Source organism: Podarcis vaucheri (assembly GCF_965113315.1).
Source record: "Podarcis vaucheri genome assembly, chromosome: 3".
NCBI classification, from domain to species: domain Eukaryota; kingdom Metazoa; phylum Chordata; class Lepidosauria; order Squamata; family Lacertidae; genus Podarcis; species Podarcis vaucheri.
Window position 1 is genome coordinate 28,654,880 of NC_138761.1, and position 21,479 is coordinate 28,676,358.

Consider the following 21,479-nt stretch of genomic DNA (forward strand, 5'->3'; position numbering starts at 1 on the left):
CCTCCAGCACCATAATTGAAAAGCATCAATTCTTCGGCGATTGGCCTTCTTTATGGTCCAGCTCTCACTTCCATATATCACTACTGGGACATCTAGATTAGTCTCCCCCGAAAAGATATCAATAATCTTTTTGAGATGCAGCAACAATTGTACACAGTATTCCAAGTACGGTCATACCATTAGTTGTTGGTGTCCATCTGTCTCAAGAGACAATGTAATGTGCCCTTGGGGGTGATGTTAAACTGCTGCATTTGTAGCACTGAAGTGAATTCCCTGGGATGCAAGCCTGGGCAGTGTGTATTGTCGTCCTGGGCTGCCCAGATGACAAGACCCCCTCTCGCCTTGCTGATGTGGCCCAAAGGAAAGCAGAACAATACGTTTGGCACCAGCTTAGCTGCAGGAGTTGCCAGATGGAGCTGTACAAGGCACCATCCAACCATCTTGGGGACTCCACTCTGCATTTTGTAGGGTTCTTACTCCTTAGCCTCTTTTGAAGATATCCTGTTTAGGATCAGATTTTTTCCTTCTCCTAGATGGGCTACCTTCCCAGGCTGACAAGCCTCATCACCCTCTACTGTATGTGCAGAAGCCATCTTCATGACCATAGGACTCACTATCAGTCTTGCCTGCTCAATCAGTTGGAGCCTGACTTTGCATTCAGGGAAGACCCCAACCCACCAAGAGTTTGAGATCCCATTGGCTGCCCTCAGCTGGTTTAAATGGTCAATCAAAGCCATTCCCAGGATGTGTCCGCTGTTGCATGCTTCTAGGACCCACAGGTTATACCATAGATCTGTACAAATATGGGAAGGGATCATAGTGCTGATGTGTTGTTGTTTTTTAATGCACCCCCAGTTCATTGCCATGTACATTTTTTATTCTTGGGAAATCCGCCAACCTTTTCCCAACCTTTCAGATCTTATGTATGACTACAGAGAGACTTATAGAACAGTTAAATATGTCTTCCCACAGCTCAGCAAGATGTAAGTGGAAGAAATCCCCCCTTTCCTGCGCTCTTGAGGGGAAAAGAACAAGGAAATCTCCCTCACTCATGTTGGGTCTCTTAGAAAGCAGTAAGACCTCTCATTGCTTGCAGGCTTCTTCATAGCTCAGAGCTGCAGGGTTAAGCTCGTACCTTCTTTCCCTTTTCTAGCATCCAAATGATTTAAACAAAAATACGGCTGCACCTGTGCTTCTGTAGAATGAAGTAGCTTCAGGGCTGGTCCAGGAAAGTTTGCTGCCTGAGGCAAAGGACAAGATACCTACTCCCCCAGTTCCTTGTGCAGAAGTCAACCAGATGGGCAGCTGAACTTTCCTTAAAAACTGAATACAGGACACTTCAGAGGTTTCAGGTAGATGTCCTCCAGCATCCCAACATCTTCTGCCTGGGACAGACGTTTCCCTTTGCCTAATGATAGAGCCGTTCTTGTGTTGTAGTAGTAGTAACAACATACAATCCAGAGTGGCTGCAACTGGAATGGGGACGTGTAATTGTGAAGGGCGTGCAATAGCAGAAATGCAAGCCAGGTTAATCAATAGAGTTCAGTCCATCCACATGTGCTGCTATTCCATTCAAGTTCAGAAAAATCTCTGCAAACCAGGCCTTTTAAAACAACAACAACAACTGCGGGAGAGCAACGATGACAATTCTGGAATGCAATACAGTGGTACCTCGGGTTACATACGCTTCAGGTTACAGATTCTGCTAACCCAGAAATATTACCTCGGGTTAAGAACTTTGCTTCAGGATGAGAACAGAAATCGTGTTCCAGCGGCGCAGCAGCAGCAGGAGACCCCATTAGCTAAAGTGGTGCTTCAAGTTAAGAACAGTTTCAGGTTAAGAGTGGACCTCCGGAACGAATTAAGTACTTAACCTGAGGTACCACTGTAGTTTGATACTATCTAGAATTTTGGAAATAGATGGGTGAATTCATGATGTGAGTATGGGCCGGGGGGGGGGGGGTTCAACAATTTAGCAAGCATATTTATTTAGGTAGGCAGTTATGTTAGAGAGGCATAAACTTTTTTAAAAGGCATCCCCCAGTGGTACCTCGGGTTACATACTCTTCAGGTTACAGACTCCGCTAACCCAGAATTAGTACCTCGGGTTAAGAACTTTGCTTCAGTATGAGAGCAGAAATTGTGCTCTGGTGGCGCAGCGGCAGCAGGAGGCCCCATTAGCTAAAGTGGTGCTTCAGGTTAAGAACAGTTTCAGGTTAAGAACAGACCTCCAGAATGAATCAAGTTCTTAACCTGAGGTACCACTGTATCTCATAGTACTAAATAATGCAACCCTGCCTCCCGTCATAATGTCTACTTTGAAGGGACCACTTTTTGTGGATTAAGCCCTAGCTCCTACGATTTCTTAACAAAGAATTTCTATCTGTATGCTTGCAAATCAACTCCCTGTGGTGCCACTTTAACTCCCAAGCACCTTATTTCCTCATTGACTTCAGTGGGCTTAGAATTTCATGTATATTCTTCAACCTCTCTTAATTGGGATTTCCTGTCAATACCTAAAGCTACACCTTTTCTTCCCCCTTCAATCAGGCTAAAATATGCTTCTTAGTTCCTGTGGGTTTTCCCTGTTCTTTAAATGAAAACAAATGGATCCAGCTGCATAAATAGATTTCTACTTCAGCGAAGTCAAAAGCCGAAGCTGATATAGTTCTTCAGAGGCTGGCAACAGGAAAAGTCAGAGGTGGACAGAAACCATTTGTGGGAGGCATTTCTTTTAGTAAAGTGGGAAAACGTGGATTTGGAAGTGTTGACAAATATATTTAAGCAGTTCCCCTCTCCCCCAACACAGGGATAAATGTAATTTGCAAAGATTGAAAAGGGGAGACTACAGAACTGCATCAAAGGTGGCAATTAAAGAAAAAAAGAGATTATCTTAACATTTCCATCTCTTTAGGAAAATACAATAAACTACTATCTAGAGCTCTGGGCTGAAGTATCACTAGTATGCATGTGATATGCAACCCAACCTCTCTTTTCTATCCTCTGAACCCATGGAAGCAGCAGTAAATCAGTCTGGTGCTTATTCAGGCATGAAGAGGGGCAGAAGTGGTTGGCCGGGCAGGGCGCTTAGCTGGCCTCCCACCACTGGTTTTGCAACAGCTAATTGGGAGGTGGAGGTGGCAGTGAGGTCAATGTGGTGCAAACACAATGGGAAAGCACTGGATCGGCTCACCCAGTGTGTTTGCACCACACTAACCTAAGCTGCAGTGATGCTAGTGACAGATCAGGTAAATTTCAAAAATGGGGAACAGCCATTGCTTCTTTATTCCAGAATCCTAGGTGTGTGATTACACACTGTTTTTGTTCACTTAAATAACTAGCATAAATGGAAACCACTTTGGATAACACTTTGTTGAGCAAACTGAATAATCCCAGTGTATTATTTGAGGAGAGGTTTTGACTTTCTTAGTTTGGGTGTTGTATATTACAGGGAGACATACAACCAAACATACGGAGGAAAACTCTTCAGAACTATACAGCCAATCAGAGCATGTGTTACCTCAGTGAGGATCATGGCACTCTGCCTGGTTGCATTTCCAGCCAGCCCCCTCTTGGCTAGCTGACTTTGTTGTTGTTGTTGTTTAGTCGTTTAGTCGTGTCCGACTCTTCGTGACCCCATGGACCAGAGCACGCCAGGCACTTCTGTCCTCCACTGCCTCCCGCAGTTTGATCAGACTCATGCTAGTGGCTTCAAGAACACCATCCAACCATCTCATTCTCTGTCGTCCCCTTCTCCTTGTGCCCTCCATCTTTCCCAACATCAGGGTCTTTTCCAGGGAGTCCTCTCTTCTCATGAGGTGGCCAAAGTATTGGAGCCTCAGCTTCACGATCTGTCCTTCCAGTGAGCACTCAGGGCTGATTTCCTTCAGAATGGAGAGGTTTGATCTTCTTGCAGTCCATGGGACTCTCAAGAGTCTCCTCCAGCACCATAATTCAAAAGCATCAATTCTTCGGCGATCAGCCTTCTTTATGGTCCAGCTCTCACTTCCATACATCACTACTGGGAAAACCATGGCTTTTACTATACGGACCTTTGTTGGCAAGGTGATGTCTCTGCTTTTTAAGATGTTGTCTAGGCTTGCCATCGCCTTTCTCCCAAGGAGCAGGCGTCTTTTAATTTCGTGACTGCTGTCACCATCTGCACTGATCATGGAGCCCAAGAAAGTAAAATCTCTCACTGCCTCCATTTCTTCCCCATCTATTTGCCAGGAGGTGATGGGCCCCGTGGCCATGATCTTCGTTTTTTTGATGTTGAGCTTCAGACCATATTTTGCGCTCTCCTCTTTCACCCTCATTAAAAGGTTCTTTAATTCCTCTTCACTTTCTGCCATCAAGGTTGTGTCATCTGCATATCTGAGGTTGTTGATATTTCTTCCGGCAATCTTAATTCCGGCTTGGGATTCATCCAGCCCAGCCTTTCGCATGATGAATTCTGCATATAAGTTAAATAAGCAGGGAGACAATATACAGCCTTGCCGTACTCCTTTCCCAATTTGGAACCAATCAGTTGTTCCATATCCAGTTCTAACTGTAGCTTCTTGTCCCACATAGAGATTTCGCAGGAGACAGATGAGGTGATCAGGCACTCCCATTTCTTTAAGAACTTGCCATAGTTTGCTGTGGTCAACACAGTCAAAGGCTTTTGCATAGTCAATGAAGCAGAAGTAGATGTCTTTCTGGAACTCTCTAGCTTTCTCCATAATCCAGCGCATGTTTGCAATTTGGTCTCTGGTTCCTCTGCCTCTTCTAAATCCAGCTTGCACTTCTGGGAGTTCTCGGTCCACATACTGCTTGAGCCTTCCTTGTAGAATTTTAAGCATAACCTTGCTAGCATGTGAAATGAGTGAAATTGTGCGGTAGTTGGAGCATTCTTTGGCACTGCCTTTCTTTGGGATTGGAATGTAGACTGATCTTCTCCAATCCTCTGGCCACTGCTGAGTTTTCCAAACTTGCTGGCATATTGAGTGTAGCACCTTAACAGCATCATCTTTTAAAATTTTAAACAGTTCAGCTGGAATACCATCACTTCCACTGGCCTTGTTATTTGCAGTGCTTTCTAAGGCCCATTTGACTTCACTCTCCAGGATGTCTGGCTCAAGGTCAACAACCACACTACCTGGGGTGTACGAGACATCCATATCTTTCTGGTATAATTCCTCTGTGTATTCTTGCCACCTCTTCTTGATGTCTTCTGCTTCAGTTAGATCTTTACCACTTTTGTCCTTTATTATGGTAATCTTTGTACGAAATGTTCCTTTCATATTTCCGATTTTCTTGAACAGATCTCTGGTTCTTCCCATTCTGTTGCTTTCCTCTATTTCTTTGCATTGCTCGTTTAAGAAGGCCTTCTTGTCTCTCCTTGCTGTTCTTTGGAAATCTGCATTCAATTTCCTGTATCTTTCACTATCTCCCTCGCATTTTGCTTGCCTTCTCTCCCCTGCTATTTGTAAGGCCTCGTTGGACAGCCACTTTGCTTTCTTGCATTTCTTTTTCATTGGGATGGTTTTAGTTGCTGCCTCCTGTATAATGTTGCGAGCCTCCATCCATAGTTCTTCAGGCACTCTGTCCAGCAAATCTAAATCCTTAAACCTGTTCCTCACTTCCACTGTGTATTCATAAGGGATTTGGTTTAGATTGTATCTTACCTGTCCAGTGGTTTTTCCTACTTTCTTCAGTTTAAGCTTGAATTTTGCTATAAGGAGCTGATGATCTGAGCCACAGTCAGCTCCAGGTCTTGTTTTTGCTGACTGTATAGAGCTTCTCCATCTTTGGCTGCAGAGAATATAATCAATCTGATTTCGATGTTGCCCATCTGGGGATGTCCATGTGTAGAGTCGTCTCTTGTGTTGTTGGAAAAGCGTGTTTGTGATGACCAGCTTGTTCTCTTGACAGAACTCTATTAGCCTTTGCCCTGCTTCGTTTTGATCTCCAAGGCCAAACTTGCCAGTTGTTCCTTTTATCTCTTGATTCCCTACTTTAGCATTCCAATCCCCTATAATGAGCAGAACATCCTTCTTTGGTGTCACTTCGATAAGGTTTTGTAAGTCTTCATAGAACTGGTCAATTTCAGTTTCTTCAGCACCAGTAGTTGGTGCATAAACTTGGATTACTGTGATGTTAAAAGGTCTGCCTTGGATTCGTATCGAGATCATTCTATCATTTTTGAGACTGCATCCCAGTACAGCTTTCGCCACTCTTTTTTTGACTATGAGGGCCACTCCATTTCTCTTACGGGTTTCTTGCCCACAGTAGTAGATATGGTAGTCATCCGAACTGAATTCGCCCATTCCCGTCCATTTTAGCTCACTGATGCCCAGGATGTCAATATTTATTCTTGCCATCTCATTTTTGACCACATCCAACTTACCCAGGTTCATGGTTCTTACATTCCAGGTTCCTATGCAATATTTTTCTTTACAGCATTGGACTTTCCTTTCGCTTCCATGCATATCCACAACTGAGCGTCCTTTCGGCTTTGGCCCAGCCGCTTCATCAGCTCTGGATCTACTTGTACTTGTCCTCCGCTCTTCCCCAGTAGCATGTTGGACACCTTCCGACCTGAGGGGCTCATCTTCCAGTGTCATAACTTTTATATGCCTGTTGTCTTTGTCCATGGAGTTTTCTTGGCAGGGATACTGGAGTGGCTTGCCGATTCCTACTCCAGGTGGATCACGTTTGGTCAAAACTCTCCACTATGACCTGTTCATCTTGGGTGCCCTGCTCGGCGTAGTTCATAGCATCTCTGAGTTCTTCAAGCCCCTTCGCCACGGCAAGGCAGTGATCCATGAAGGGGAGCTGACTTTAATATAATGTAATTAACCCTTAAGTTACAAACTAATTGATCCTAGCTGTTGAACTTCCAACAACGACTACAACATCAAATATAGTTTTTGTATACGGACACGGAGCAATGGATCCAAACTACAAGAAAGAAGATTCCACCTAAACATTAGGAAGAACTTCCTGACAGTAAGAGCTGTTCGACAGTGGAATTTGCTGTCAAGGAGTGTGGTGGAGTCTCCTACTTTGGAGGTCTTTAAGCAGAGGCTTGACAACCATATGTCAGGAGTGCTCTGATGGTGTTTCCTGCTTGGCAGGGGGTTGGACTCGATGGCCCTTGTGGTCTCTTCCAACTCTATGATTCTATGATTCTATGATTCTACTTTTTTGTTTCTTGTTTTTCCTTGTTCTCCCCCATCTCCCCCTGTGTTGTATAACATCTTGCCTGATGAGTTCTGGAGGCCTTTGAAAGTTTGCCACCATTCTGTGTTGTTTGGATTGGTCTAGGAAAGGTAGTGCCTGATGGAGAGTTTTGGAGTTTAAAACTAACGAGGCATTTCTATTTAAATAAAATGTCTAGATGCCTTTATTTGTGTGAAATAACAGGAGACGAGCAGTTCTTCAGAGACACACACATCACATTGTGATTTCATTTAGTGACCACGGGATCTTAAAAATAAACTTTGGCCATGTAGATCTTGTTGTCCTTTAAAGAATGGAAAATATTATGTACTTCAAACCCCGCTGAGTCTCTAACAACTCTTTGGATACTATTACAGTAGCAGTGGCATTGCATTCAGCACAGGCACGCCTTATGCGTGAATAATGGTTGGGTAGGAAGTAAAAATAAATATTTTTTCTGATCAACTCATGCACAAGCTCTTGCCTTTTAATCTCCTCTGGAGGATTACCTACTTGTGTTTTTCCCCATTGTCGTAAAGGACACTTATCAAAGGCACCTCCATGAGGAATATTTTGCAGTTAAATCAAGCATCCCTTGTAAAGTGCTGGAAGATGTAAATCATCATGCAAATGTGATAGATTTAACACCACTAATGGCTTATTGACTTGTGGGTGATCGCTTGATTGTTTAGGAAAGGAAATACAAGCACACAAAATTTGCATGCACTTAAGAATGAAACATGCTATTTGAAGGAAATGGCTCAAAGTGAATCACTTTTTGGAGGAATGGGAAGGAAATACAATACTACTTTATCCAAGGAAGGAAAAAAGCATGCTGATTTCTAATTACACCACCAAATGATGAACCTTCAAGCACGGTATCACTTCCATTGTAAGTATCCTTGCTACAAATCAAAATGCAATTATCACAACCATTGTGATGTGTTGGTGATTCAGAATGTCTGAACTCCAGAGTTGGGATTTTGAACTAGAGTAAATAAAACCTACTTTGGAGTTACTGAACATTGATTGTTCCTATGTACCAGCCAATACTTAACCAACAACTCAATTTATTTTGTTTCTATTATTGTGATTTTCAGTTGACAAAAAATGCTACTTTAACTGATGCTGAACCTCATACAATGCATTTCTAAGCCTATTTTCTCACAGCTAAGTTCTTCTGAGTTCTATGGGACTTCCTTGTGAGTAAATGTGTTTAGGACTGCAGCCACTATTTGTTAAAAGTTGAAACATTTGTATGTCTAATTTTTGGAGCCTCTGGATATCATAATATGTAAATGCCAATGTATTAGACTAATTAATCCAAACTCATTATATGGAATGCATTTTTGTTCGTGTTTAGGGATACAATCACATGCCCTCTTATTTGGGAGTAAATCCTTTGAATTCAGTGGGACTTCCTTCCAGGTAGATATGCACAGGATTGTGTTGCACACCAAGTATGTACAGGATTTCAGCTGTAGTCTCCCTTCAGCCTCACCTGTCAGTAAAATACTTTATAGCAATGAATTTTATATCATTGTGTGAGGGTCATTTCATACCAACTTCTCTTTTGTCCCCCATATTTTATCAGAACTTTTTTGGGTACATAACATTCTTTGTCTTTGAAGTCACAGCCCACAATGGAATGTGTTAAGTTACTTACAACTAAAAGTCAATTGCTTGATATGTGCCCATTCAAAGAGATGAAATTTAAGCTAGACTAACTACATGCATCACAAACGTAGGATTTTAACTGTTGTAAACCACTCTGAGCGAAGTAGATGTATTGGAAGAGTGGAGTAAGAATTTCTGTTTAAAGAAAGTAAACAGCTGATTAAAACAGTGAGGCAAGTATGGGAAACTCAAAGCAATAGGAAGGCAATGTTCCATTCTGGCACCCTTCCACTGCCTGATTTATCTTCTCCTTGATTATTTGGCAAATGTAGCAGAATGGACACCTGGTCAAACTAATCTTGACCTGGTGTTAGAAGCTTAGTATCCCAGTAAACCAAACGGTTCAACTGCAAGTTGCGTTAAAAATATTGTCATTGTTCTAGGACAGAATACAAACCAGATTTTTTCAGTTGCAGTGCTACGATAATTTAAAAAATAAAAATAAAAATCTCATCTTTGCCTTCTATACGTAAATAGTCACTGTATTTTGGTCACAGCAGAGTTCAAGCAAGAGGTGGGTGGGACTACCACTGGCATATGCAAATAATAGTGGATTGGTCAATCATCCTGATGACATAATGGTGGAGAGGTAGTGCCTTGGATGAGGACACGAAGAGGTGCATTGAGGAGTGTCATGAGCAGGGCAACAGTAAATCACACTGCATGAAGTTAGCTCTTTATTAAAGGAAACAAGGTCAGCTCAGGAGGCCAAGCCTAGTCAACACAGGAACTCATCCTGGCAGATCTTGTCCCCTATGAGGCAGTTGTGGGGACTGAAGTTCCCCATCTCCTCCTCCCTGGGTTCCTTTCCAAGTCATTGTGTCTGTCTTTGCTCCTCCCTCTTCACACCTCGTCTGTCTCTGGGAGACCAGAAGGGAGGGGAGCTGGTTGCAGCAGGAGCGGGCGACCCCTTGGCTTCTTCACCAGCCTGACTCATCTCTGCCTCTTGGCTCCCCTCCTCGCCAGCTTCCACTTCTGCCTCCGATTCTGGACTGCCCTCTGACACAGCCTCTTTTTTGCTCACTAAACCCTGTTGCTCTTCCAAGACGTCTGTCCCACCACCCTGATTCTGAGCCTTCTTTCCTTGGGGGTTCTCTTGGGGGGTTTCCCAGCTAGTGCCTCCCACCATTCCTCAGCATGCAGCCAGGGCATGACAGGGAGAGGGCTGGTCATGTTGAAATAGAAGGCACCTGCTGAATCTCTAATGGCAGAACATTCCACAGTACAGGGCTGATGAGACTAAAGCAGAACTTTCCAAACTTTTCATGTTGGTGACACACTTTTTAGACATGCATCATTTTGCAACATAGTAATTCAGTTTTAGGGATGCAGGTGGCGCTGTGGGTTAAACCACAGAGCCTAGGGCTTGCCAATTGGAAGGTCGCGGTTCGAATCCCTGCGATGGGGTGAGCTCCCGTTGCTCGGTCTCTGCTCCTGCCAACCTAGCAGTTCGAAAGCATGTCAAAGTGCAAGTAGATAAATAGGTACCGCTCTGGCGGGAAGGTAAACGGCGTTTCTGTGCGCTGCTCTGGTTCACATGCTGGCCACATGATCCGGAAGCTGTACGCCGGCTCCCTCGGCCAATAAAGCGAGATGAGAGCCGCAACCCCATAGTCGGTCATGACTGGACCTAATGGTCAGGGGTCCCTTTACCTTTACCTAATTCAGTTTTACTAGCAAACTGGAGGTGAAACTAACCCCTTTCCAGCCTCGGGAGGAACGCAGGGAGCATTCACACCACACATCCACACACTGCAGCCAACACACTAACATTTGCTGCCAAGGAGTGTGGTGGAGTCTCCTACTTTGGGGGTCTTTAAGCAGAGGCTTGACAACCATATGTCAGGAGTGCTCTGATGGTGTTTCCTGCTTGGCAGGGGGTTGGACTCGATGGCCCTTGTGGTCTCTTCCAACTCTATGATTCTATGATTCTATGTCATGACACACAGTTTGGAAAGCTCTGTACTAAAGATTTAATTTCTAGTTGTTGTCAAATGAGACTTGCCAATTTGAAGAAACAGTGCAATCCTATACATTCCTACAGTGGGGATTACTGTCAGGTAAGTGGGTCCAGGAATGAATGGTGTGCATTGCGGCTTCTCTCAATGAATCCTGGAAGCTGTATTTTGTCAACAGTGCTAAGAATTCTGTTAGCTTGTTGTTATTCATCGGGGGGACCAGGCAGGCAGGAGAGGAAGGAAGGTAAAGTCACACCAACCTCTCCTCCTTGTTCAGTTTGGGCTCGGTAATGAGTGCCTTTGGGAAGACTGAAAGAAGGCGGAATCACACCCATGAATTCCCCCTTCAAAGCAGAATAAGTACATTTCCCTAGAAAATATAGCACTCTGGCGTTTCCCCCCCCCCCTCCACCAGAGTTCCCTGCCTTGACACTAGTTCTTTCTACTTTGAAGTTTGATCTTCCTGAGCACATCTGCAGAATCTGCAGTTTGCAATGAGGGGAGCTTGTTAACTCTTCCTTATCGAAAGTGTTTATCTCTGGGAGTAGAAGCAATACAGGGGAGTGTGCTTCTCCTGGTTCAACAGTTTTAAACCAAAACATCTGATTTGGCTTGTGCTTCAAGACAAGCTTATTGATACTCAATCCTTATCTCGGCACAGGTGCCCCCTTACAGAATGAAGTGACCACAGGTCTCTGAAAATATAGTGTGACATAAAAACAGAATTCCCTGTAGGGAATCCTTGAAATAGATGATTTCACGCTTTCTAGACTTCCCGAGGGGAAAGTAGCCTAAGAAGGCTACCTCTTTTCAAAATTTAGCATTAAAACACCCAAGACAGAGTTTTAATGAGAAATTTTTGAGAGGGGTAGCCCTGTTAATCTAAGGTGATAGTTTAAAGTGTTTTTGTTTTTAATGAGAAATGTGATTTTAAAAAAATATATAGGACTGAAGGGAGGGCTGACAATTTGGTACATGTGGAGGGGCATTTGCATATCCAAAACACACGACTTTCCCTAAATTTTCCCCTCACACAGGGGTGTAGCATGGAGGGGCAGGGGCACCATAGCCCCGGCTGTACAATTTTGAGGGGGTGAAAACTACCCCCCCCCAGAATCCCCCTACTGCCCTGCCTGTTGCTGGGGGTCTCTGGGCTCCGGAGCCTGGCCTGACCTTGCCGACGCAACCCCAGCCCCTTTGCTGAATGACCGCCTGGCTAGTGTTGGGGGGGATGCACCCACTAAGGGGCACATTGGCCAGCCGGACTCCCCCTTGCATGGGTGGGTGGGCAGGTGGTACAGCATGACCCTGTGAACCCTCTGTGCCCCGTGCCTGCCCGGTGACGGCAAGAGCTGGGCTGGCACAGCAGGTTTTGTTCACCCTCCACACCCCGTCCTGCCACAGCTTCTGACACCGCTGCCTTCACAGAGCTACAAGTACCAGCACCCATAACAGACTACAGTTCTTGGGCTTCTTGGGGTGAGGAGTCATGTGCTTTAAATGTGTGCTAGGTGTGCTTTAGATATACAGCAGATCTGCTCATAGAGATGGGGAATCTTTCCCTTTACAGCCCTGAGTGACTCACTGGGTGGGGCAGCAGAATTTAGGTCTGTGGTTTCCTATTTCCATCCCTAGCAATTCCTGAGAATGGTACACATAGGACCTTTTGGCATGATGAGCTACTTTTTCCCGGTATGCTACTTATAATAAGCATTCAGCAGACATTGGGAAAGTCCCCTTGTTGCTTCACTGCATCACCTAAAATCCTGGCATGGATAGCCTTGATGTGGGCAACTGCTTCACTGTGGATTCATTTTCTTATTTCATGCTCAGAAAGCCAAACATCTCAGTTCTGCAGGGTCCCAGGGTATCAGCTGAGATGCTTGTACTAAGAAGGGCTAGCACTTGCAAGTGAGCAAGCCAGCTAAATGGCTCCCTTGATCTGTGTCTTCAGACCACAGCTGCTTCTGGATTTTGTCTCTTTCTCACCCAATGCATATAAAAGATTGAGAAACCAGAGGGTTAATTGGGCTTACAGGTAAATGAAGGGTTTTTTATGCAATGTACCGTATTTTTCGCTCTATAAGACGCACCAGACCACAAGACGCACCTAGTTTTGGGAGGAGGAAAACAAGAAAAAAACTATTCTGAATCTCAGAAGCCAGAACAGCAAGAGGGATCGCTGCGCAGTGAAAGCAGCAATCCCTCTTTCTGTTCTGGCTTCTGGGATAGCTGTGCAGCCTGCATTCGCTCCATAAGATGCACACACATTTCCCCCTACTTTTTAGGAGGGAAAAAGTGAGTCTTATGGAGCAAAAAATACGGTATATATCTAAATATAAGGTTAGCAGCATGACAATTGTTCAGAGAGCATCAATGTGAGTTTGAAGTAGACAGAGGAATCCAAGTTGGACAATATATTCAAAGAAAATATTAGCATAATTCACATATTATCTCTCAATTACCTTCTTGCTTTACCCATGCTGCATATGTGCTGAATATCAATAAAGGTAAAGGGACAGTCCTCAGGGAATGTGCAGGCGACCTTGGAACGGACAGCTCACGGAAGAACCCCGACCAAACCCAAGAGGAGGCGTGTAGTGGTGATAGGGGATTCCCTACTGAGGGGAACAGAAGCAGTGATCTGTGGGCCTGACAAGATGTCTCGGGAAGTGTGCTGTCTCCCCGGGGCTAAGATCCAAGATGTAACTGAACGACTGCAAGGAATCATAAAACCCACTGACAAATACCCCTTCCTCTTGGTTCATGTGGGAACCAATGACACTGCAAGCAATAGCCTCCAGAAGATCAAAAGAGACTATGAGGCTCTCGGCAGGAAATTGAAGCAACTAAATGCACAAATTGTCATCTCATCTGTCCTCCCAGTTGAACGACGTGGCCCAGGGAGAGAGGGGAAAATAGTGGAAGTGAACAGCTGGCTTCGCAAATGGTGTAAACAGGAACGGTTTGGATTCTTAGATCACGGACTGCAGTTTCTTGAAGATGGACTTCTGGCAAGTGATGGGCTGCACCTCACAACGGTTGGGAGAAATGTTTTTGCCAAAAATCTCAGAAACCTCATCAGGAGGGCTTTAAACTGACTAATGTGGGGGAGGGAGACAGTGCTCCTGAAGGTAGGAGCCTATCAATTAATGAAGATGATCATCCAAATGTCATAGACCAAATGGAGAAAACAGCACACGGACCTAGTGGTGGGAGGAAAAAATCCTTAAATAAGAGACACGGGGGAATGATTAATGGACTTCAATGTCTGTACACTAATGCGCAAAGCATGGGAAATAAACAAGATGAGCTTGAGCTCTTGGTACAGCAAACTAAATATGACATAATAGGCATCACTGAAACCTGGTGGGATAAGTCCCACGATTGGAATGTAATAATGGGGGGATACAATCTATTTCAGAGAAACAGACCAGACAAGAAAGGAGGAGGAGTGGCGTTATATGTCAGGGATGTGTATACCTGTGAAGAGATCCAAGATTTAGATCCTCAAAGCCAAAGTGAGAGCATTTGGGTCAAAATTAAGGGAGAGAAGAATAACAGAGACCTCATTGTGGGAGTTTACTATAGATCCCCAAGCCAAACGGAGGACATAGATGATGCCTTCCTGGAACAGATGGCCAAGCATGCAAAAGGAAGGGAGATAGTAGTAATGGGGGACTTCAATTACCCGGATATTTGTTGGACGTCAAACTCAGCCAAGAGCATAAGGTCAAACAGATTCCTCACTGGCCTTGCAGACAACTTCATTGTCCAGAAAGTGGGAGAAGCAACAAGAGGAACAGCCATTTTAGATCTGGTCCTAACCAATGTTGATGACCTGGTTAGTGGGGTAGAAGTGGAAGGATCATTAGGCGCGAGTGATCATGCTCTTCTGAAGTTTACTATACAACGGAAAGGAGCAGCCAAGCATACTAGGACTCAATTTCTTGACTTTAAGAAAGCCGACTTCATAAAACTTAGGGAAGTGCTGGGTGAGATCCCATGGACAACAATACTAAAAGGAAAGGGAGTTCATGATGGCTGGGAGTTTGTTAAGAGGGAGATACTAAAAGCACAACGTCAGGCAATACCAATGAGACGGAAACATGGAAGGTGCCTAAAGAAGCCAGGGTGGCTATCTAAAGAACTTTTAACTGAATTAAGATTAAAAAAGGATGTGTACAAAAAATGGAAAAGGGGGGAAACCACCAAAGAGGAATTCAAACAAATAGCCAGCACGTGTAGACACAAAGTCAGAAAAGCTAAAGCACAGAATGAACTCAGGCTTGCTAGAGAGGTTAAAAGCAACAAAAAAGGCTTTTATGGGTATGTTCGTAGCAAAAGGAAGAACAAAGAAACTGTGGGGTCACTCAGAGGAGAAGATGGTGAAATGCAAACAGGGGACACAGAAAGGGCTGAACTACTCAATGCCTTCTTTGCCTCAGTCTTCTCCGATAAAGAAAACAATGCCCGACCTGAAGAATTTGGAGCAAATGATTCAGCAAAGGAAACACAGCCCAGAATAACTAAGGAGATAGTACAAGAATATTTGGCTAGTTTAGATGTATTCAAGTCTCCAGGGCCAGATGAACTGCATCCAAGAGTATTAAAAGAACTGGCAGATGTGATCTCAGAACCACTGGCAGTCATCTTTGAGAATTCCTGGAGAACAGGCGAAGTCCCGGCAGACTGGAGGAGGGCAAATGTTGTCCCTATTTTCAAAAAGGGGAAAAGAGAGGACCCAAATAATTACCGCCCAGTCAGTCTGACATCAATAGCAGGGAAGATTCTGGAGCAGATCATTAAGCAAACAGTCTGTGAGCACCTAGAAAGGAATGCTGTGATCACCAATAGTCAGCATGGATTTCTGAAAAATAAGTCATGTCAGACTAACCTGATCTCGTTTTTTGACAGAATTACAAGCCTGGTAGATGAAGGGAACGCAGTGGATGTAGCCTACCTTGATTTCAGCAAGGCATTTGACAAGGTGCCCCATGATATTCTTGTAAAGAAGCTGGTAAAATGCGGTCTTGACTATGCTACCACTCAGTGGATTTGTAACTGGCTGACTGACCGAACCCAAAGGGTGCTCATCAATGGTTCCTCTTCATCCTGGAGAAGAGTGACTAGTGGGGTGCCACAGGGTTCTGTCTTGGGCCCGGTCTTATTCAACATCTTTATCAACGACTTGGATGATGGACTCAAGGGCATCCTGATCAAATTTGCAGATGACACCAAACTGGGAGGGGTGGCTGACACCCCAGAGGACAGGATCACACTTCAAAACGACCTTGACAGATTAGAGAACTGGGCAAAAATAAACAAGATGAATTTTAACAGGGAGAAATGTAAAGTATTGCACTTGGGCAAAAAAAATGAGAGGCACAAATACAAGATGGGTGACACCTGGCTTGAGAGCAGTACATGTGAAAAGGATCTAGGAGTCTTGGTTGACCACAAACTTGACATGAGCCAACAGTGTGACGCGGCAGCTAAAAAAGCCAATGCAATTCTGGGCTGCATCAATAGGAGTATAGCATCTAGATCAAGGGAAGTAATAGTGCCACTGTATTCTGCTCTGGTCAGACCACACCTGGAGTACTGTGTCCAGTTCTGGGCACCACAATTCAAGAAGGACACTGACAAACTGGAACGTGTCCAGAGGAGGGCAACCAAAATGGTCAAAGGCCTGGAAACGATGCCTTATGAGGAACGGCTAAGGGAGCTGGGCATGTTTAGCCTGGAGAAGAGGAGGTTAAGGGGTGATATGATAGCCATGTTCAAATATATAAAAGGATGTCACATAGAGGAGGGAGAAAGGTTGTTTTCTGCTGCTCCGGAGAAGCGGACACGGAGCAATGGATCCAAACTACAAGAAAGAAGATTCCACCTAAACATTAGGAAGAACTTCCTGACAGTAAGAGCTGTTCGACAGTGGAATTTGCTGCCAAGGAGTGTGGTGGAGTCTCCTACTTTGGAGGTCTTTAAGCAGAGGCTTGACAACCATATGTCAGGAGTGCTCTGATGGTGTTTCCTGCTTGGCAGGGGGTTGGACTCGATGGCCCTTGTGGTCTCTTCCAACTCTATGATTCTATGATTCTATGATTCTATGATTCTATGACCCCTGACCATTAGGTCCAGTTGTGACCCACTCTGGGGTTGCGATACTCATCTCGCTTTATTGGCCGAGGAAGCCAGCGTACAACTTCCGGGTCATGTGGCCAGCACAACTAAGCCGCTACTGGCGAAACAGAGCAGTGCACAGAAACGTCGTTTACCTTCCTGCCACAGCGGTACTTATTTATCTACTTGCACTTGACGTGCTTTCGAACTGCTAGGTTGGCAGGAGCTGGGACTGAACAACAGGAGCTCACCCCATCACAGGGATTCGAACCACCAACCTTCTGATCAGCAAGTCCTAGGCTCTGTGGTTTAATCCGCAGCGCCACCCGCGCCTCTTTGAATATCAATAGTCAGTGCTAATAGAAGCTCAGGAACCTGCATAAATTATACAAATTAATTCAAACATAGAAGTCTTGAGTTGTTTATTTTGTATACAGTTATTCTGCATCTTTCAATCATAGTGTACAGATACAGAAAATACTTCACACCTTCTGAGAATTCAGCACCACCCAAACATGGTGGTGGAATTCAAGGATTCTGAATTTTGCATGTCCAGTATAGAGATTGTATCCTTAGATTTACCACTGTTCAAGATGGAGTAGAATTTTGATTCCATTCACATTTAAAGGCAAACCTACCTAATTGGTAATTTCTGAAACAACGTGCGATCCAAAACACAGCCATCATGCAGAATTCAAACTTTCACAAATTTTGCAATGCAATTCCCCAGTCAAGTAATGTGTACAAAAATTCATATACTAAAGTGTACATAAAAGTGTATATGTTAGTGAACATAGCATACAAAAATGTTTTATATCAGGGGACATTGCTTTGCAAAACTATGTACATCGGGGACAATTGCATTCGAAAATGTGTATATTAGGAGAAATTTGCGCCAAAATGCCAATAAATGGCCATGAAGACTCTTTAAAAGAAAAATTGCAGACCGATGTGGAAACGTGGAGAACTGAATTTAAGATTGGAAAAATGAGAAACTGAAATCCATCCCTAGGCTCTACACTTCTTCAGCTTTGATCTTTTCACATAGGACATAGATTCAAAACTATGATCATGGCCTCACCTTTCAAGAGGGCTTACTTCACTTCCAACCCATCTTTGCCTGCATTCTAGCACAGAAACCAAAACAAAAGGCTAAGCAAACCCCTGTATCTTTAAAGTGCTAGTTCTGCTAAGCACTGCTATGCCCCATACCCAGAAGAAAAATAGTCAGGTCACTTTTGCATCTAAATTAATTCATAGCAAATTTGAACCATTTGTAATTAAACCATTGCACTGAATTGTACAAAGGCAAGAAGAATTATTGCTGCAACAGCACGCAGTCCTAGTCAGTCACTGCTAAAGTACATGTGATAGTGAAGCAACTGCTTTGACACTCTTATTTACTATGTGATGCATGTCCTGTGGGAGCTAAGTAAAGGCCTGGATTGGTAGTGAAGCAATCGGGATGAACCTTTTGCCATGCAGCTTATTTTAGTAAACCTCAATTTTACCCTCATAGTCCTATCAACAGGGGAATTATACGAATTATCCCCCAACTTGAGAAACTCCAGGTTCAACTAAGTGTTGTAATGCATGCTACACAATACTGTTTTTACAAGAGCAAAATAACATTTGAGATAGATTCCGAACGTTCCTGTGCCAGGGCAGAGAAACCTCTCTGCTGCAGGCTACAGATTTCGAATTGTCAACACTGCGGACACAAAACACACACATACACAAACACACTCTCTCTCTCTGTCACACGCACACACACACAGAAAGAGAAAGAGTGTCTTGGACTATACACTTTTAAAATGCTAAAATGTAAAAACATGCCTTTTGAATGTGGGTGGGTGGGTGTAAGAACAAATAGGGGTAATTTAAAATGCATCCCTCAATTTTGGACAAGAGGTTTCAAAAAAATAAAGAAAAAGTTATAAGCTGCTATTGGAAGCTGAGGGAGCATCCTTGCCTAGAGAACTCCATGCTAAAGATGTCCAATCTCAAGACCCTAAGGATCTAACAGTGCCAGAATTTGGAGCTGGCCTGACTTAGCTGATCTTAATGGGAACTTGTACATAGCAGAAGGAAATCCCTTAATAATGCAGTGCCCAAGCTGTGTTAACAACATCCTGAAAAACTCTTGAAAATGTAGTATGTCTTTCATGCTCAACTAGTCCTAAGCTCCTATAATGGAATGAAAATAATATTTGATACTGGACCTAGACAAGACACTGAGAAGCAACAGTCACTGGCTGCCTGCATGGAGGGCAGTGAACGTAGTTTCTCCTTGCCCATCCAGCATGATGTTCCCACCTCTGCCATCCATGTCTTTTCAAATGCCTGTACAACTCCCATCATATATTCAGAAAGAAATGGGGGAAAGGACTTGAGGTTTCCCAACCCATGAAGAATAAATCCCAATATATTTTCTAAGGCACCTGGGCTCAAACTAGCATAAAAGATGAACAGAGAAATCAAAGTCCTACCAAAGGAGATCAATATTTGTCTGGGAGATTCATAGCTGTCCATTCCTGAAAGGGTGTGCGTTTGTGGTTTTGTTGAAAAGATTTTATTGGAAATACTGTATGTGAAAAGCCTCTCAAGAAGAGCCATGAAAAAAGACGAGAACCATTCATTTCCTGTTTTGGAAAAAGCATTTCATCATAATTGTTAAATGCAGACTCCCTTCCCTGATCCTGTCGTTGCAAACAAAAGGTTAACGATTGATCTGATGCTTATGCGCTAATCTTTCCTTTACTAGTAAATGGGTTTTATAGCTCAGAGATTAATATGGATAGTTGTTGGCAAAGCTGCCCTAACTTGGAGTGTAGCAATCAAAGCATGGAAAGTGGGAAGTTGTCTTCTTTCCTGGTTTTGTGAGCTTTTTATTTCTAGTCTCTGTTCATCTCTTTTTTTGGCCTGTGCTGTATTACAGATTATACAGTAACAGATGCTACTCTTTCATATATATCAAGTTGTCCAAAGGTTTTGTTGCTGTTGTTTTTACAGTAGAGCAGGGGATAGTGGAATTGAGAAAAATGTTCATTGTGTTGCTATCCCATCTCTTGGTATGTGTGTGTTTTCTCTAGGCCAATGGGATGGACCAGTGGGTAACTGATTGTAGCAGCAATATGCAGGAAGGGTTTATTAGTTGCTTTTCAACCCATGGGAGAGGAATATGGATTTTTGGGGGTTCGCTGGTGCTGCCTGTATAAACACATAAATTGGTTTTTGTTGTTATTCAAAGAGATTGAGGTGGTGTACATGGCTCCCCAATTTCCCATTTGTTCCCCTCGCAACAAGCCTGTGAGTTATAAGGGTTATTCATTAAAGATTTCCCCTGACCCACTTCTGGTTATTGTAGGAGGGTGAAATTGCACATGTATAATGATACCTCTCTCCATAGGTAACGTGGTAATTTGTAGCTCTGAGTTCCTAATGGTTTCTCTGTTATGGGTGCTAACATGGAGTAACGTCTGATAATGGAACCAGTTGAATCCAGAGCGGTCATCAGCTTCCTGTACTTGAAAGGGCGCACACCATGGGAAACGTTCAATGAGATGAAAGGGACTATGGAGAGGATGCCCCATCGTAAGACGTAGTCAAGCACTGGCATCGTCAGTTCAAGTGTAGTTGGACTTTGGTGGAAAGGCTCCCATTCCTGGGTGACCACAGTCCACTATTGATGAAGACACCATGTGGCATGTCCGCCATTTTGGAGGATCGCCGCATAACCGTTTCCCAACTAGATGCAGATGTCAAGATCAGTGTGGGCTCTGTAGAAAAAATCATCCATGACCATTTGCACATGAGAAAGGTGTCCGCACTATGGGTTTCCTGGCTGCTGACGCCTTTCCAGAAGCAGGAATGAGTCAAATGCTCATGGGCTTTTTTGGCCATGTGTCATGAAAACCATGATGACCTCTTCGCCAGACTAAGGCCCCATTAGACTCAGGACAAAACATGGGTCCATTGTTATGACTCAGAGACTAAATCACACTTCAAACAATGGAAGCACTCTGCCTCACAACTGCCAAAGTAGGCCCATGTCCAACTGTCAGTGGGCAAGGTCAAGCTCATGGTCTTTTGGGACCAGTGCGAAGTAGTGCTGATGGATTTCCTGGCAAAGGGTACTACAATTACCGAGACATACTACGCTTCACTGCTGCAGAAATTGCGGAAGGCCATCAAAATTGAGAAGCATGGTATACTGACCAAAGGTGTCTGCCTCCTGCAGGATAATGCCTCGATTCACAACTTGCATGTTACTCAGATGGAAGCACGGTCCTGTGGCTATGAAATCCTTCCTCACCCCCCTTATTCTCCTGACCTTGCACCATTGGACTTCCACCTCTTTCCAACCACGGAGTTATTTTTGAAGGGCAAGCTTTTTCCAGACGATGAAATGCTGATGTCTGACAAGTTGTGGCTTCTGAAGCAACCTGCCAACTTCTACAGACAAGGTCTCCACAGCTGCATAAAGCGATGGGACAAGTGTTTGACTCTTGCTGG

The 21,479-nt window shown here is 44.0% G+C and overlaps 1 protein-coding gene across 2 annotated transcripts in view; it reads left to right on the top strand.

Annotated features, from left to right (window-relative positions):
- Window positions 1-8,000: 8,000 nt before the first annotated feature.
- Window positions 8,001-21,479, top strand: part of KCNK2 (potassium two pore domain channel subfamily K member 2) — a 126,671-nt gene continuing 113,192 nt past the window's right edge. Inside the window, exon 1 of one of the 2 annotated variants that reach the window (XM_082217785.1) lies at window positions 8,001-8,095. In XM_082217785.1, coding sequence (XP_082073911.1) covers window positions 8,062-8,095 — 34 coding nt within the window. In that variant the 5' untranslated portion in view covers window positions 8,001-8,061. The remainder of the gene's footprint in view (window positions 8,096-21,479) is intronic. The other variant, XM_082217786.1, reaches the window with a different exon arrangement.